This window comes from Podarcis filfolensis (assembly GCF_964270895.1).
Source record: "Podarcis filfolensis genome assembly, chromosome: 1".
NCBI classification, from domain to species: Eukaryota; Metazoa; Chordata; class Lepidosauria; order Squamata; family Lacertidae; genus Podarcis; species Podarcis filfolensis.
In genome coordinates, this window is record NC_139604.1 from 88476211 (window position 1) to 88493552 (window position 17342).

At 41.1% G+C, this 17342-nt stretch overlaps 1 protein-coding gene across 1 annotated transcript; it reads left to right on the plus strand.

The window, feature by feature from the left end:
• The first annotated feature begins 1063 nt into the window (after positions 1-1063).
• On the plus strand, positions 1064-7934 carry PIGH (phosphatidylinositol glycan anchor biosynthesis class H). The gene is made up of 4 exons (XM_083605866.1): positions 1064-1574; positions 4902-5111; positions 5661-5744; positions 7629-7934. Exons 1-4 carry the CDS (start codon positions 1395-1397, stop codon positions 7707-7709), a joined length of 555 nt encoding a protein of 184 aa, XP_083461992.1. The 5' UTR covers positions 1064-1394; the 3' UTR covers positions 7710-7934.
• Positions 7935-17342: the final 9408 nt, after the last annotated feature.

A 17342-nucleotide genomic window follows, 5' to 3' on the forward strand; every position in this document is an offset into this window, starting at 1 on the left:
GAAGGTAATGGGGCCCTTTATATCTCCAGCTGTCCTTTGTCAACAACAAATTGTTGCTGTTTTTTGTGTGCTGAATATATGCTATATGGTAATTTATGGACCTAATAGGTATCTAAAGCCATTTGCACATAACAAAATATGTATTTAATCAAAGTAATTGTTGAGCTGAAATACAATTAAGAAGTATATTAATAGTGAAATACAATAGTGAAATACAAGAGAGTGGGGCCCTAAGCTATAGCTTGTTTAGTTTATATGAAAAAAAATTGTGGGGAATTTGCTTTTTCTTCCGAGAGTCTACTTGAAATTCTTTGGCACAGTATTCACCCGAGAATCCGCTAGAAGAATTGGACTTGCATAAGAATAAGAACATGGGTGGCGCTGTGGGTTAAACCACAGAGCCTAGGGCTTGCCAATCAGAAGGTTGGCGGTGAGCTCCCCTTGCTCGGTCCCTGCTCCTGCCAACCTAGCAGTTCGAAAGCACGTCAGAGTGCAAGTAGATAAATAGGTACTGCTCCAGTGGGAAGGTAAACGGCGGTTCTGTGCGCTGCTCTGGTTTGCCAGAAGCAGCTTAGTCATGCTGGCCACATGACCCGGAAGCTCCCTTGGCCAGTAAAGCAAGATGAGCGCCGTAACCCCAGAGTCGGTCACGACTGGACCTAATGGTCACGACTGGACCCTTTACCTTTAAGAATAAGAAAGGGACAGGAGAAGTTATAAAATGGCATTCTTTTCCTTTTTAAACTGGAATTCTTAACAGGTAGATAGCTGTGTTGGTCTGCTGTAGTCAAAACAAAACAAAACAAATAAATAAAATAAAATAAAATAATAAAATAATAAAATAAAATAAATCCTTCCAGTAGCACCTTAGAGACCAACTAAGTTAGTTATTGGTATGAGCTTTCTGAAGAAGTGTGCATGCACACTAAAGCTCATACTAATAACTAACTTTGTTGGTCTCTAAGGTGCTACTGGAAGGATTCTAAAAAAATAAATAATTAAATTTTATTTTGTTGGGATTCTTAACGTTACGTAACATTCGTTGCTGACGTCATCCTTTACCTCAGAATTTACATTTTGCGCGTCTCTTTGAGTCCCAGGCATTGTCTGGTCCCTGCCGAAGCGTGACCAGACAAATGGCCAGCTTAGGTGTAGCCTGGGAATGAGAAGAAAAGCGCGGACGGATATCATGGGCTGAGAGGCTAGGCTCGCAGAGAAACATCCCCTCCTCGCTCGCCGGGCGGCCAGCACAAGAGACAGCTCCTCGCCCAGAAGGAGGAGGAGCTTCGCTACCATCGAGTTGGTCGGAAACTAGAGCGGAAGGCGGGCGGGAGGACGGTGGTGGCCGTTCTGCGCGCCTGCTGGGGCGTTCTCGTCGCTCCCTGGAGTGGGGGATGGCGGAGGAAGAGGGGTACCTGGCCCTGTCCGGGGAGCGCATCACGCTGCAGCGCCTCCACCACAGCGCCTCCTGCCGGGAGTTCCAGGTGCGCTGCCCGAGGCTGCAGCTGCGCTCGCTCAGCGCCGTCACGTGCTCCGTGTGGCTGGTGGCCTACGGGCTCTTCGTCCTCAGCCAGGTACGGAAGAGGCTTTGGCCGCCTTTTGCCTACGGGCTCCGCCACGTGCCGGTAGCTCGGGGACAGGGACTCCTAAAGGTCCCGCTTGAGGGGTGCCCCCCAAGTATTAGAGCAGCCACTTCACCCCGCGACTCTTCCGCTCCCCTCTTTCCCGACCTTCGTGTATGGCAGTGAGTTCCATTTAATCCAAAGGGATTCACTTCCGATTCACGGTGCATAAGGGTTGCAGCCATGCAGCGCAACTCTTTGTGCACAATTGCTCAGAAGGCGCCAGGCAGAGACTTCTTAGTCTCTGTCGACTTAGGCAGCGAGAGAACAGCATGCTTGACTAGATCCAGCAGCGCTGTTCTTTTATGTTTCTCCAGTTTTGAGATGCGGTTAACCAATGGAGTTTTCAAAAGGGGTGTGTGGCCCTTTTTGCACATTAATCTCCACAGTAACTTTGAATAAGTTCCTTCTGCTCGCCAGCAACCCCATCCCTAACAGTGCAGACCCGTGCATGATGCTTACTTGGAAAAAGTTTCAGTAGGCTTAGAAAATTGCAGTAGAAAGCTTTGTGGGATTCTATGGAAGATCTAGCCCTGTTCCTAGAACAGTATTTATCTCTGACACATAAATATTATCATAGCTCTAGGGAACCGGAGTCTGTTAGTAAATGGTAGAAATGAATGAACAGTTGTATTTAGATAATATTTGGTGTATTGAAGGGAGGATTCCAGGCCAATGGAAAAATACAGGCTAAGCTCCCTTTCCAAGCCAAAGCCTCGCCTCAGATAGAGGCTGTTAACATGACAAAAGGTGTTTATGGCCCATCCCAGAGAAATCCTTGTCTGTGCAAAACAGTTGCCATGCTTACTGTGGGCAGAGAAAGATTTAGGAATAAAAAAAGGGGGAGGGGGCAGGCTATGCTCACAGGAAAGATGTGCCTTTTAAAAACTAGGCTTGGAATAGCAGACAGATGGGGAGGTGTTGCTTGGAGCAGGGGACACCTGGGATCAAGAAAGGAAGTAGAGAGAACACCATGTGGGGGCTGAAGGATAGCAGCTATGAGAGCTGGCTGGGAAGCAAGAACAAAGGGATGGTGCTTAGGTTGTCTCTGGCTGCACTACTGGGCTGCTATGAAGAACAAGCTGCTCTTGAAATGACAGTGCTGTAAGATCTACACCCCTTTCATATAAACTCGGTTGTAAATATGTGTAATTAAACCATATTTCTTAAAAGACACTATAGTCTTCACCGCATTTTGATTCTCATCGGAAACACAACCTTGGGTGAGCGCCTGGAACGTTTGGAATCTCATGCACTGCTTTGGCAGAGATTGGGGATGGCATGCCTTTGTAACACGTATTTCCTAAATTGGCCCAAGTACCTAGAAGCATGCAACTAATCATGCAGAGAATAGAGTACCACAGCAAAAGAACAGGAGAGACCCTATTGTGTTTCTTTCCAAAGTTAAGTGTTATAAGAAAAAACTGCTCCTTTTCCCTTATGGGGTATCCAAGAGCCCATATAGAGTTCTTATGTAGGTTCTCTATTGGTAGGAGAAAAATACAGTGGTACCTCGGGTTACAAACACTTTGGGTTACAGACTCCGCTAACCCGGAAGTAGTACCTCGGGTTAAGAACTTTACCTCAGGATGAGAACAGAAATCACACGGCGGCGGTGCAGCAGCGGAAGGCCCCATTAGCTAAAGTGGTACCTCAGGTTAAGAACGGTTTCAGGTTAAGAACGGACATCCGGAACGAATTAAGTTCGTAACCAGAGGTACCACTGTAACAGAGGCCAACCAGAGAATATTGAGAAGCAAAGCAGCTAGTAAGCCTGATCTTTATTAAACTCTTGCAACAGGGTGATCACCCCACCAACAGAGGAGGGAGGAGGGACCCAGAACATTGGTGTGCAAGCTCTTATATAGACACTTGGAATTGCCTGCTCTGTAGCTCAAGACCACCCCCACCCCCAAACATCATACATATATCACAGAAAGAGGTGGTCCCCAGCAGAAATTTGAGTGTGTTGCTTCTCTTCTGTCTGCCAGGATACCTGATAGTGCCTTATCTGATTGCCTTTTCTGTGCCCTATTGTGTATCTTTCCAAAGTTAAGTATGTTTAGGTGTGGGATCCAGTCTTGCCCTGCCTTCTCTGCTCTCTCATTCCTGGATTTAGAAAAAAGATTTTTTAAAATCTAGCATGGTCTGATTGTAGCAGCTTGTAAATTTACTGCACATCCTTAGTGTAAGAATGTACGTGTTTTAAAATAGTACACAACAGATAAGCTAGACTACAATTCTGTATACATTTACTTGGGAGTAAGTCATATTGACCTTCAACAACCTCTTCTATAAAAGAAGGTCAATTACTCAGAGACAGTAACTTTTTGAACTAAATTATATATATAAATGCTGGAAATAAATTTTGGGTTGTGTAGAGCTTTACCTAAGTATTCATATTCAGGGGGAAGTACAGCGCTTGCTGTGTAAGTTATGTTTACCCACCATGTCTCTGGATTGATTGGTTCAGAATTATTAACTAGGACTGCAATCCGATGGACACATTTTTGGGAATGTCAACAATCCTAAGGCTGTGCTGTAGATTACAAAAAGGGATGTGTTAGGAAGATATTAAATCACACAAGAGTATTCCAGAAACAAAGAAGTACATGAAAAAACCCTATATGTTCTTTTTAGAAAGATAAAAAAGTGAAAAGCTGTCCTGTGGTGTGATATGTTCAAAGAATGGTCTTCTGTGCCAGAATAGTCTCTAAAATATCTCATTTCTCCCTATAGTTGTTAAAGTTGGTGCCTTTTTATATTTTTTGGTACCCCATGTTCTTACATTATACTGTACTAATATAGTTTACATGTGCTTTTTAAAACATAATTGATTTATCTTCATTTACCAATAATACATATATGAACAGGAACCATTAAAATACAATTAGATAAACAATGCAGGTGAGAGAGGTGAAAGTCCATTCTCTTTATTTTTATATTTATCTATGGAAAGTCTATTAGATGTTCAGGCCTCTTTTCTGTTCATTACACTAGTTCATAAGACTAATCTATGATTGATTTTGTTTCCCCCTCTTTATCTCTAAGCATAAAGATGATTATAACTTAACCTTTTGACATGAAGGGCACATGCATAATGCACAATTCAATTGCTGTGTATTTATGATCTCATTCCATATTGTTCAATAGCTGGAATGTTAGGCTGCTTCAAGTTCCTTTGGAAGTTTGTCATGATCATGTCTTCAAATCAGTAGTTGAGAGAACAGGTCAGTTAAAGGATTTGGCCTAATGTTCTTGACTTGGTTTCTATTACAGAACAGTGCGGTGCTCTCTGCTGCTATATTTGTCACACTGATAGGCTTGCTTGTGTACCTGCACTTCGTGAAAATTGACCAGGAGTCTCTGCTTATTGTTGGCTCACTTGGAATACAGATGACTTCATCCTATGCATCTGGCAAAGAAAGTACAACCTTTATAGAGATAAGCCAGGTAAAAGATGTGGTCATCAACGAAGCCATCTATATGGTAAGCCTAATATGCCACTTCTTTTACTATGCTGCTGATTATCTCGTTTCTTCAGCAACTAGAGGGCTGCTTTTTTTGGGGGGGGGGTCTGGAAAGGACTTTCCCATGTCAGATGCCAAGGTGTTCTATGGTGTTGGAGCAACAACAGAAAGGGTTCTGTTCTGTTCTTCAGGACCAGCTGATCTTTCCCCTTGAAATGAGAGAACTCTAAATGGAATCTCACCAACAGATCTCAGTGGGAGAGGGATGGCTGCAGACCTAGGCCAGCTGTGTGTTGGGGTTAAGTTCTTAATTCAGTGGGCAGATGGGTGGTGAGGCCAGCAAACTTCTTTGATTCTCTTCTCTGTTGGTTGAAAAAGAATTTCTAAGGTGGCTCTAACCTAAGGAAACCTTACTGGCCACTCTAGGATATTGTTATCCTTTCGTGAAGAAATTATCATCCTGATAAAGATGTGGGTAGCGGTTTCTTGTACCAGGGTTGTAATCTTATAACTGGTAGCACAGAACAACTTTCTCATTGTTATATTTGTGTGTTGTTTGTTTTTGTAGCAAAAGGTTATCTATTACCTGTGCATCCTTCTCCAAGACCCCGTGGAACCACATGTTGTTTCAGAGGTAGTACCATTGTTCCAGGTGAGTCCATCAAAGTGCACAGGAGTGTTAGAAATGGTAGAAAATATTTGTTAGGCCATGTAGACTCTGACTGTGGCCTCTTATTTTCAGAACTCTGCAGTGCTACACAACACTTTTTTTACGTGATCTTCCTTTCAATCCTGGGTCCAAGAACATAGAGTAGCTGTTAGTTTGTAATTCAGTGCACCTTAGACGCAGCAGTGACATGCTCAATTGAGCATGGATTAACTGCTGAACTTTCTGGATAGTTGATCTTGCCCAGGTAGGTGGGGCAGTAACCCTTGTCACCCTTTGGTGCATTTAAGCCCTTGCTTTTCTCAGTTATGTCAGCTCTAAAGAATACAATTTACCATCTCACTGAGCCAATTAACACTTCTATAATCACGTACTAAATTAACCTGTTTTTCTATGAAACTCAGTGGCAAGCTTCAAGAAGAAAGCTTCCAAATGGACTTTACACCAAGAGTTGTTTTCAGCAGCTCAAAAGGCATTAGGACTCAGAGAGCAAAGGGTGGGTGGGATGGAGTGGGAAATTACCGCAGAGGTGAGGAGTTAAATACAGAAATATTTCTGAGTTTTTGGCCCAGCTCAGTAGTAGTAGAAAGTTATAATTTTATGCCCTTTCTATTGTGTTAGCATGGGTGGAGTTCTAGGCTACTATTAATTTTGTGGCTGACCAGATCAGTGAAGGCATACAGTGGTACCTTGGGTTACATACGCTTCAGGTTACAGACTCCGCTAACCCAGAAATACTACCTCGGGCTAAGAACTTTGCTTCAGGATGAGAACAGAAATCGTGCTCCGGCGGTGCGGTGGCAGGAGGCCCCATTAGCTAAAGTGGTGCTTCAGGTTAAGAACAGTTTCAGGTTAAGAACGGACCTCCGGAACGAATTAAGTACTTAACCTGAGGTACCACTGTAGTTTGGATAAAACTTAAGAAGTTAGGCCTTTTAAAACATCACTGCTTTGATCATTCAGGCTAGTCTCTGCAGCAGTACATGTTCTTCAGAAAGGGCAACCCTGTTTCTCCACCCCCCTCCTCCACATTGCTTGTATCCTTACATTTTTACTTACAGAGAATGGAGAATTCATTTTCCAGCTTGGTTTTGTCCATCATCTCAAATCAGCTGATCTGCTCTTTTGAACTCCTAGCCAGCAGCAAACTAGGGGCATATACCCTGTCTCCAGCAAAGAAACCAAATAAGCACATAAACAGAACATATGACGTAGCATTTTGGTGGGGTGGCTGGTCCCTCCAAACTGGCTGTTCTGCCTTCCTCTCTCTCTCTCCTTTTGTCAGTATAGTCAATCAGGGAACTTGGCTTTACATAGAGGAACTTGTAGAATTAAAGAAGATAGGGTGGGACTATGAGCATGTGCTGCCAGTGTCAGGTAAGAGAGATAACCTGTGTGTGTCAGGTGTGTTTGCCTGGGTTCAGTGTGTCTAGGTGCATGTGCCAGTGCCAGCTGAGTGTGTGCTCCAGGTGTGTGTGCCTGGGTTAAATGTTGATGTATACATTTATGCAAGCAATCTCCTAATAAATTTTGTATGTCATTTCCACTAATATGTGCATTTTATGCATACTTTTCTCTAAGATGTGCATTTTTGTACACCTTGGTTGAGGAATTGCATAGCAAAATTCAGAGTAGTGTGAATTTCAAAACATAGCTGTTTTGGTTTGTGTATTTTGTTCAGTAAGTGGGAATTCATTAGGTTCACATTAAATGCAAACAAAATCAAATTTCTCCCCCATCCCTAGATGAAACCTTTTTTATTTTTCTCCTCCTGTAGCCATGCTGGCTTTCGGTGAAGCCTCCCTAATCTTTCAGCAGCAATTGCAGTTCTTCAGCCATTTGAGTCTCTCTTGTCTCCTTTATATATAGAGCTCCAAGCCACGTCTAGACTGCCTTGTCCAAGTGTACAAAAGCTGCCAAGAAATCCTGGAGCAGAGGAAGACATATTGACACCAGTTTTTAAAGTGAAGTCTTTATCTGGGTAGAAAACTTGCTAAAATACCAAGCTTTTCTTAAAAAAAATAGTTGGGAAGCATGTTAAGGGACTTGACCATGTGGATAACTAGATGGCAGTGGATTCTAATGCACCAGAAAACTGAAAATTGCTAGTGCTTTCATGGGCAAGGACGTGAGTATGTAATCTTGAATAAATGTTATGGTGGAGAAATGGCTAAACTGGGCCCCACATCTTTTTTCAACATGACGTAAGAATGATTATAAACTTTCTGTAAATAATTAACTCTACTATGTGAATGGAAATCTACAGGGAAGGTTCAGCAGAAATGGGATGGACAGGGAAACTGCCACGTTAGTACAAGTATATGGAAGACGAGAAACTGAGAACACCATTACATTATTTTCTAAAATTAATTGTGAGATCTTCAGTGTCTGTATGATATTCTTACTTATGCACTCAGGTTTGTCATTAGCAATTGATATTATTTGATACAAATGTCTGCTAAACAAATCCTTTCACTAGTTGTTTTAGAAGCATTTTGCTGTGTTCTGTGTTGTAACAAGATAACCTGTGTTTACCAAGTTCATATGTTGTAAGGACATTTTCCAGTACACATGGAAGATCTGGCCAGAACCTCACATCTAACTTCAAAAAGACTTCTCATCATCCAGCCAGACAACTGCTTTTGAAATTCAGGGAAATTTCAAAGCACTTGGTCATAGGACATGGAGAGGGTGCAGAACTGCTTCCTCCCAAGGAAAGTAATGCTGATCTCCCACAATCTCTAAGCTTAGCTGCCCGAATTGTTGGTTGGAAATTTGTCAAATAGTAAATGCCATTCCCTATTTAGTTTGTCCTACTGCATGTGCTTTGGGCGGGAAACAACACTGATAATTAAGAGACCCACCGTATAAGAATACTATCCTGAGTTAAAACTATCCGAATCTGCTTTGTCCAGGCTAAAGAAGACTCCCCCCCCCAAATGCCACATAATATTCAGGCATGGGCTTTGGCAAGTCTTCAAATCAAGGGAGTTGCACCTTTGTGGAATAGCCACTAAGAGAACCCCTCTCATCACAATTTCATGGTACAAGTTTGGTGCACAGACTGCATGGGGTCAAGAGAGCTATTTGAATAGTTCCACAAATGCTTGCCAGATTTCAAAGAAGTGCCATCACATGAAGAGGCCGCTGATGGAACTCATGTTCAGTTTCCCCTGTTGATTTCTAGGCAAAGAAGACAAGTACATTCTTACTGAAGGAATGTGTTGTAGACTACAGCTCTCTTGTTAAAATGTGGAAGGAACTGGTTTGATATCCAGCTGCAACTGTTAAAGCTGCTCTACCAGCAGAAACCCGCTTTATTTCAGTAGGATCTTTTGTGTTCAACTGAGAGGAAATAGATCCCTGTGTTTGGCATAGAATGTTTGCTGCATCTGCTTACACCATCCCAAAAGCTAGGTAACAAATAAAACAATGAATGAAAGAAAAATCTCCTGTTTTATTGATAATCATAAGTTTATTAGCTTCACCATCATTGCATTACAGTACATCATAGTTTTTTATGTACAAAAGAGTAGTTGTGAAAACAAAGTCTTCTTTTTCACTGTTGTGCTATAGCAAATTTCCAGCTAGGGGCACAGGGCTATTCACAACTGAATTTTATAAACTTTGCTAGAGTGGAATCCTACAAATCTGTCATGGTTTCAATAGACAAGTTTTCTGAATGCCAATAAACTATAAATATATAGTAGCATCATAGTCTCTGCATCGGAGGAGAGAGCTGGATTCAGGTCTCACTGGGCACAACTAGTAAGCTGCTATATTTCAGCTCTAGCCTCTCATCTAACATGGGAGTACTGTTAGGCTGTTACTGTAAAATGAAAACCAGCAGCATTAACAAGAGTATTGGAGCATACCTAACTCTATCCATGGAAACAAACCAAAGATAAGTACGGTATATTTTCAGTGGACAGTTTGGATTTGATTTGTACAACACTAAACACATTACTTTGTTTTTTTTTTTTTTTATAATATATTTATTAAAGTTTTCAAATAAAACATATATCAAATAAGCACTTATCGTTGTCCATTTAACATCTTTCAATTGTTACATGGGACTCCCCCACACCTCCCGCATACACTTACATCATTATTAAATTATTTTCAAGCAAATTATCATTTAACTCATCTTAATTAATAATCTTAATTTGGTTTGACATATAATTCGACTTTAAATCTATTTTAATGGTAGACAATTGTCTGCACTGGCATCCTATTCAGCACTCAGCCAGATTACAATATTTTTGTAAATAAGTCTTAAATTTCCTCCAGTCTTCTTCCATCCTTTCTTCTCCCTGGTCTCGAATTCTGCCGGTCATCTCGGCTAGTTGCATATAGTCCATCAGTTGCATCTGCCATTCTTCCACAGTGGGTAGCTCCTGAGTTTTCCAATTCTTGGCAATTAATATTCTTGCTGCTGTTGTTGCGTACAAAAAGAATGTTCTGTCCTCTTTTAACACACTCTGGCCGACAATACCCAGGAGAAAGGCCTCTGCTTTCTTAGTAAAGGTGTATTTAAACACCTTTTTTAATTCATTATATATTTTCTCCCAAAAGGCCTTCACTCTAGGGCAGGTCCACCAGAGGTGAAAAAATGTTCCTTCATTTTCCTTACACTTCCAACATTTGCTATCAGACGAATGGTATATTTTAGCCAGTTTGACAGGGGTCATGTACCATCTATACATCATTTTCATCACATTTTCCTTCAACGCATTACATGCAGTGAAGTTCAGCCCAGAGGTCCACAACCTTTCCCAATCTTCAAACATAATATTATACCCAATATCCTGCGCCCATTTTATCATTGTTGATTTTACCATTTCGTCATGTGTGTTCCATTTCAGCAGCAAGTTATACATTCTTGAAAGTACCTTAGTCTTAGGTTCTAACAGTTCAGTTTCTAACTTTGACTTTTCCACTTGGAATCCTAACTTTTTGTCGTTTTTAAACACTTCTTTAATCTGAGCATAGTGTAACCAGTCTCGCACTTTGTCTCTCATCTTTTCTAAACTCTGCAATTTCCAGTTGTCACCATCCTTTTCTATTATCTCCCAATATTTTGGCCAATTGGCCTCCATATTGGCTCTTTTCCGAGCCTTAGCCTCCAGGGGTGACAGCCACCTCGGAGTTTTATTCTCCAGTAAGTCTTTATATTTTGTCCAGACATTAAAAACTGATTTTCTGACAATATGGTTCTTGAAGGCCTTATTTATCTTAGCTTTATCATACCATAAATATGCATGCCATCCAAACGCATTATTAAAACCTTCCAAATCCAAGACATCCGTATCTTCAAGAAGTAACCAATCTTTTAACCAGCAGAAAGCTGCAGCTTCATAATACAACTTTAAGTCTGGCAGGGCAAAGCCCCCTCTTTCTTTCGCATCTGTTAATATTTTAAATTTGATTCTGGGCTTTTTGCCCTGCCAGACAAATTTAGAGATATCTTTCTGCCACTTCCGGAAGCACTCTGTCTTGTCTACAATCTGCAGTGTCTGAAACAAAAATAACATTTTTGGCAATACATTCATCTTGATGGCAGCTATTCGGCCTAGCAATGAAAGTTTTAATCTTGACCAACTATCCAAGTCTCTCTTAATCTCTGACCAACATTTTTCATAATTATCTTTAAATAAACTCAGATTTTTTGCTGTTATGTTTACCCCTAGGTATTTAACTTTTTTAACCACATTTAGTTCTGTCTCTTTCTGAAGCTGTTCCAACTCAATATCTGTCATGTTTTTCCCCAGAACTTTAGTTTTTTGCTTATTTAACTTAAATCCTGCCACTCGACCAAAGTTTTGAATCAGTTGTAGTACTCTTTTCAAACTAGACTCCGGCTCCTGTAATGTCAGAACTAGGTCATCTGCAAAAGCTTTAAGTTTATATTGTTTCGCTCCGACCTGAATCCCTTCCACCAACCGGTCCCCCCTAATCATATTCAGGAGCACTTCCAGAACCGAAATAAACAGTAATGGGGAAATCGGGCAGCCTTGTCGTGTACCTTTTTCAATTTTAAACTCTTCTGTAACCACATTGTTAACTATCAGTTTAGCCTTTTGTTCTGAATATATTGCCTCAATCCCGTTCTCAAACCCCCGTCCCACTCCCATTTCTTTTAAGTTCCCCTTCATAAATTTCCAAGAAATGTTGTCAAAGGCTTTCTCCGCGTCTATAAAAATTAAAGCTGCTTTGGTGTTTATGTTTGTTTGTAAAAGTTCCAATATGTCTATAATGTTCCTTGTGTTAGTAAACATATGTCTGCCCGGGAGAAAGCCTGCCTGGTCTTTATGGATTATCTCACTTAAAACTTTCTTAAATCTTCGTGCCAAAACATCTGCAAATATTTTGTAATCCACATTTAAAAGGGAGATGGGACGGTAATTCTTAAGTTGTGTCTTTTCAGTTTCTGACTTTGGAATCAATGTGATAAATGCTTCTTTCCACGATTCAGGCGCCTTCTTCCCCTCCATTATTTCATTACTGACCTCCAACAAAGGTTGTATCAAATAATCCTTCAATGTCTTATAGTAGTTAGAGGTCAGTCCATCTGGCCCTGGTGATTTGCCCTGTTTCAGACTCAGGATGGCCTGTTCAATCTCTTGTTGTGTTATTTTGCCATTTAAAATTGTTCTGTTTTCTTCTGACAGCTTTGCTAATCCATTTCTCTCCAAAAATTGTGTAATCTCTATTTCATCTTGTGGCCCTTGAGTATATAACTTTTTAAAATACCTCTGGAAGCACTTTCTAATCTCTCCCGGGTTCTGAATGTTCCTTCCTTCAACCTCTAAGTTTGTTACTGTATTTAATCTTTGTCTCCTTTTCAACTGCCAAGCTAGCAGTTTCCCACATTTATTTGCCGATTCAAAAGTTTTTTGTTTCATTGTTTTAATCTTCCATTCTATTTCCTGATTTATCAGCTTGGAATATTGCGCCTGATAAAGTTTAATTTCTCTCAGAATCGGTTGGGACTTCGGGTTAGATCTTAACTTCTTCTCCAACTCTTTGATACTTTCCAGAATTTTATCTTTCTTTTCATTTTGCAGTCTTTTCTTTAAGGAATTCTGTTGGATCAAGAACCCTCTCATCACAGCTTTACTTGCATCCCAGATAGTTCTTTTTTCCACCGTAGTGTTCAAATTAATCTCAAAATAGTCCTTTAAGGTTTTTTGGGCCTTCTTTACAATTCTTTGATCTCTAAACAGGCCATCATTCATCTTCCATCTAAAGGAGCCGATTGGGATCAATGTCATATCCATTCTCAAGGCGTTATGGTCGGAGCATGTTTTGGGGCAGATTTCCACCTTCCTCACCTTAGGTGCCAGACTTCTAGTTATCCATATTTGGTCGATTCGTGTCCAAGTCAGTTGAGCTTCAGAAAAGAATGTTCCTTCTCTTCCCAAGGGGTTTCTAACTCTCCAGATGTCAACCCAGTCCATATTGTCAGTCATTTCAAAAAAGGTCTTAGGTAGTCTTCCCTCTTTAGTAATGTTCTGGTTCTGTGACTTATCCATATTTGTTGATACGACCCCATTCATGTCCCCCATCATGATGACGTTGTTGTAATCCAGATAGTCCAGCATGATCTCGTGCAACTTCTTATAAAAATCCGATTTTCCTTCATTTGGAGCATAAATTCCTAATATCAAAATTTTTTCTCCTTGATACTGTATTTCTATTGCGAGGATTCTTCCACTTTCGTCTTTAAAGAGAAATTTTGGTGAAAGGCTCTCTTTTGCATAGATCACTACACCTCTCTTTTTAACTGTATCCGATGATATAAATTCTTGACCAAGCCTTTTATTTATTAACACCTTTCTATGGAGCCTAATCACATGCGTTTCTTGTAAGCATATAATGTCCAATTGTTCCTTTTTTAAAATATGAAAAATTTTAGACCTTTTTTCGGGACTGTTACAGCCATTTATGTTCCAACTCAAAAGCTGCAGAGACATCCTGGATAGATCTGGTTATTCTTTCTGGGGTGGTACCTTGTTCTCCGGTCCTTGAGGATCCGAGGGGGCGGGCTCCCCTGGAGGTTCTGGCGCTGGCAATCCAAGTCCTTTGTGGAGGTCTTCTCCGTGTGCTCCCAAAAACTTGTCTCTATCTTCCACTGTTTTGATTTTGATCTTTCTCCCTCTGTAGGTAAAGGATAATCCTTGTAGAAACTCCCACCTGAAGATAATTGCGTTGCTTCTCAGCAGTCTTGCCAATTCCGTGTAATTAGATCTAAGGTCCAGCAACTGCTTAGGAATGTCCTTGTAGATTTCAATTCTCTTGCCCAAGATGTCTAGTGACTTTTCGTAGTGCAGGCCCAAAATCTTGTCCCTTTCCTCCTTTGATCTCAATGTTATCAAACAATCTCTGGGCTTCTCTGTCCTTCTGACTCTGCCAAGCCTGAAAGCAGATGCAATTTTAAAGTCTTTTTCCTCTAACTCCCAAAACTTGGCAAATTCCTTAGTTAGAAATTCAATAAGATTATCTTCTTCCACCTCTGGTATTGACCGTATCCTCAAGTTGGTCTCCCTGTTTCGCAGTTCTGTCATCAAAAAGTAAATCTGATGTTCTCCAACTTGTTTGCTGAGTGGTCTTACTTCTTTCTCAAGTTCTTCCAATCTTTGACTAGTATCTTCAGCCAGTTTACGATTTTCACCTACAGCCTCCTTTAATTCTCCAATGGATTGGGCATTCTGTGCAACTTGTCCAGTCAGCTTATTCAAACTTTCTGTGTTCTGTTCAATTTTAGCTGTATGCAAATCAGCCTTCTTGTCCAGAGCCTCCAGTTTCTCCAAAATTTTCTCCAAGACAGAGCTACTTGTCCCTGAAGCCATATCTCCCAGGTGCAGCTCCTCTGTCTCACCCTCCCCTGCCTGTATTAGGGAGGCCGCCTCTATGTCTGGAGGCAAAGTGGAAGGCAAGGCCGGCACAGAAGATCTACGCTGTGAGGCTGCAGATAAAGTTAAAGTTGTTTGTTTAGTCCTTCCTCTTCTCCTTGCGCCACTCATTCCAAAGTTATCTGTAATCCAAGGTCAATCCAAGTTGTTCCCATGAGAAAGCAGAGTCCCAGATGCAATAGTCAAACAGAGGCCGGGAAAGGGAAAGTAAAACAAAGTCACTGCTGTAAGCCCAAAATCCTCTAGAGGGAGCTTAATACGTCTTCAGGGAAAAGATCAAATCCAAGTTAAACTTATAAATTTAAATCCATGTCTATCGCCTCCACAGTGTGTTATTTTTAGCAGAGTAAAACTTAAAGCAAAACAGTGTTTCTTACAGTGCCTTGACTGCAACAGTTTCAAAGTATCCAGTTCCAGCTCAGAATGTTTCAAAACCTGAATTCAATATATCCAAAGTTGCAAACTGGTGCTCATTCAGGCAGCTCCAGCACCAGAGATTCTTATTTATTTTATAATCCACTGGTACCACGGAAGAAGAATATCAGTGCATCCCACATATGACCAGCAAAAGTCAATAGCTCAAAGTCTTTCTCTCAGAAAACTGCTTTAACAGGGTGCCAGCATTTAGTTAAAGCATAACTTTTTGTCTCCACTCCTCCTGCTCTTTGCTTAAAGTTCAGTATCGCGGGAGATGGGCTTCCTGCTTATTCTCACTCCGTTTTCAGCCAAATTTCAACTTTTTTTTTAAAAAGTTTTAAAAGTTCCATAAAGTTCTCAAAAAGTTTCAGAAAGTTGACGAAAGTTTCAGAAAGTTTTCAATGTCCAAATTTACTCACGGGTTGTAGTTTCCAAAGTTCAGAAAAGTTGCAGGAAGAAAGGACAGCGCTGACCGGCAACAGCAATGCGGCTTCACTTCGCTGTTTGCGCAACGACCCACAGCGCCGCTACCCCCTCCGCGATCCGGAGCCCCTTACGGGGTCCCTTCAACGTTTTGGGGGCTGCTTCTGGCGCCCGCCGGGTCCCGAGACCACAGGCTTCTGCCACCTGTGGTTTTCCTGGATGGGTCTCCGCTTCGCCGTAGCGGACGACCCGTTTACAGCGGAGCTCCCTTCTCCTTACTCGGAGAAGGCAGCCATTACCGGTCGCGCCGCCTCCGGAAGTCCCACTAAACACATTACTTTGAAGCAAGTAAGTTCTGTTGAAATAGATGGAACATACATTCCAACTTTTGCCACATAGTTTGGAAGTAAACAGTGTCCAAGTGTGGTAGACTACTTCTGTTCTTTGCTCTCACAGTAAGTTTCAAGTACAGTAGGAAAAATTCACATCCTCAGATGGCCACAGCTCTTTCCACAAATATATAAAAAACCAGCTAAAATACAGTTGAGGACAGACAACCAACAGCTGTAACAGCAATCTGGGGGAAAATGACCCCAGCCAACGTGAAAAGGATTATTGGGAGCAAAAAGAGATTAAAAAAAAATTGTAACAATTTCACCAGCCCTCACCTGTTTTTAGCAGGAACCTTAAAAGGATCCTGTCCAAATATATGCATGGTTAACAGGATGTGAACACACCTTCCTGCCAGCTGACAGGCCATGCAGATGGAACCTGATGTATGGTTTTAGGCTGCTGCTTTGCTTCCAGATGTGCACTTTGCTGAGGTTGCAGATTCAGATGCACAGATTATTTGAGCTTTATATGCAGATAATCCAGCAAGGGGATCTGCACGGGTGGGGCTCTTGTTCTTTTGGGACAGAAGTATTTCCTTTGTAAGGTTTTGGTACACTCAACAAGTGGCTTGTCCATGGATGCTGGAGAATGGCCATAGAGATCAAATAAAATAACAATGATCTGCAGATCCTTATTTTTGTTATAGAAATATAGATTATTCAAGAATGCAGTACAAATCACATTATAGGTATACATTTTTACAGGATAAATAATCTGATCAGCAATACCTATAATCGATCTATCAGCTTTGTCACAAGTGATTATTGGAAGGAGATCACTTATTTTGAAAGGCAAGATGGACACCATTTAGAAATGTATTTGTTTGCTAACCACTCCCCTTTGAAGGAAGCAGGAGTTCCAAAGGTAAGTATTGCTAAAAAAATAAGGTTTTTTTGTGTTAAACAAAGCCATAAGCTGGGAGGCAAAACAACATCAGATGCCTTCCCATTTCAAAGTGGTCCTAGTACAAATGTCAGTAGTGAACACATCCAAAAATAAATACAATATAGTGGTTCCAACATTTCAAAGCATACACCTGAGATTATGCATCATAAAATGCACCTCTATGGCAAGAGCCAAGGGATTGTCCTTGTGTAATGCTATGGTACAGTATCTATCTAGTAGAATATATGAGGGATATTTTCTTGCAATCATTCATGTTTTTGCCAGTTCCCCCAAAAGCACACTACCTGCATTTTACTATAGTTCAAAAGTAAACATGTTAAATTATTCCACCCTAATGCTGTACCATGTATGAAAACTCATCAACCATGAAAATGTTTTAGTCAAAGTAGTTTCTTTCCCCCCATATTCAGAAAGTCTAGATACTATGTGTGCAATTGTTCAGCTACAAGGAAATCCTCTGGATCATCAAAGGAAACTTCTAATACTAAGCAGCCATTCCTTAAGTATCCCCTGCATATACGAAGAAGTC

What these genes read in the sequence shown, in the direction of transcription:
- PIGH (XM_083605866.1), top strand. Translation starts at nt 1,395, where the DNA reads ATGGCGGAGGAAGAGGGGTACCTGGCCCTGTCCGGGGAGCGCATCACG. An exon ending in GGCTCTTCGTCCTCAGCCAG is followed by an intron (nt 1,575 to 4,901) that starts GTACGGAAGAGG and finishes TTTCTATTACAG; the next exon opens with AACAGTGCGGTGCTCTCTGC. An exon ending in AGGTAGTACCATTGTTCCAG is followed by an intron (nt 5,745 to 7,628) that starts GTGAGTCCATCA and finishes CTTTATATATAG; the next exon opens with AGCTCCAAGCCACGTCTAGA.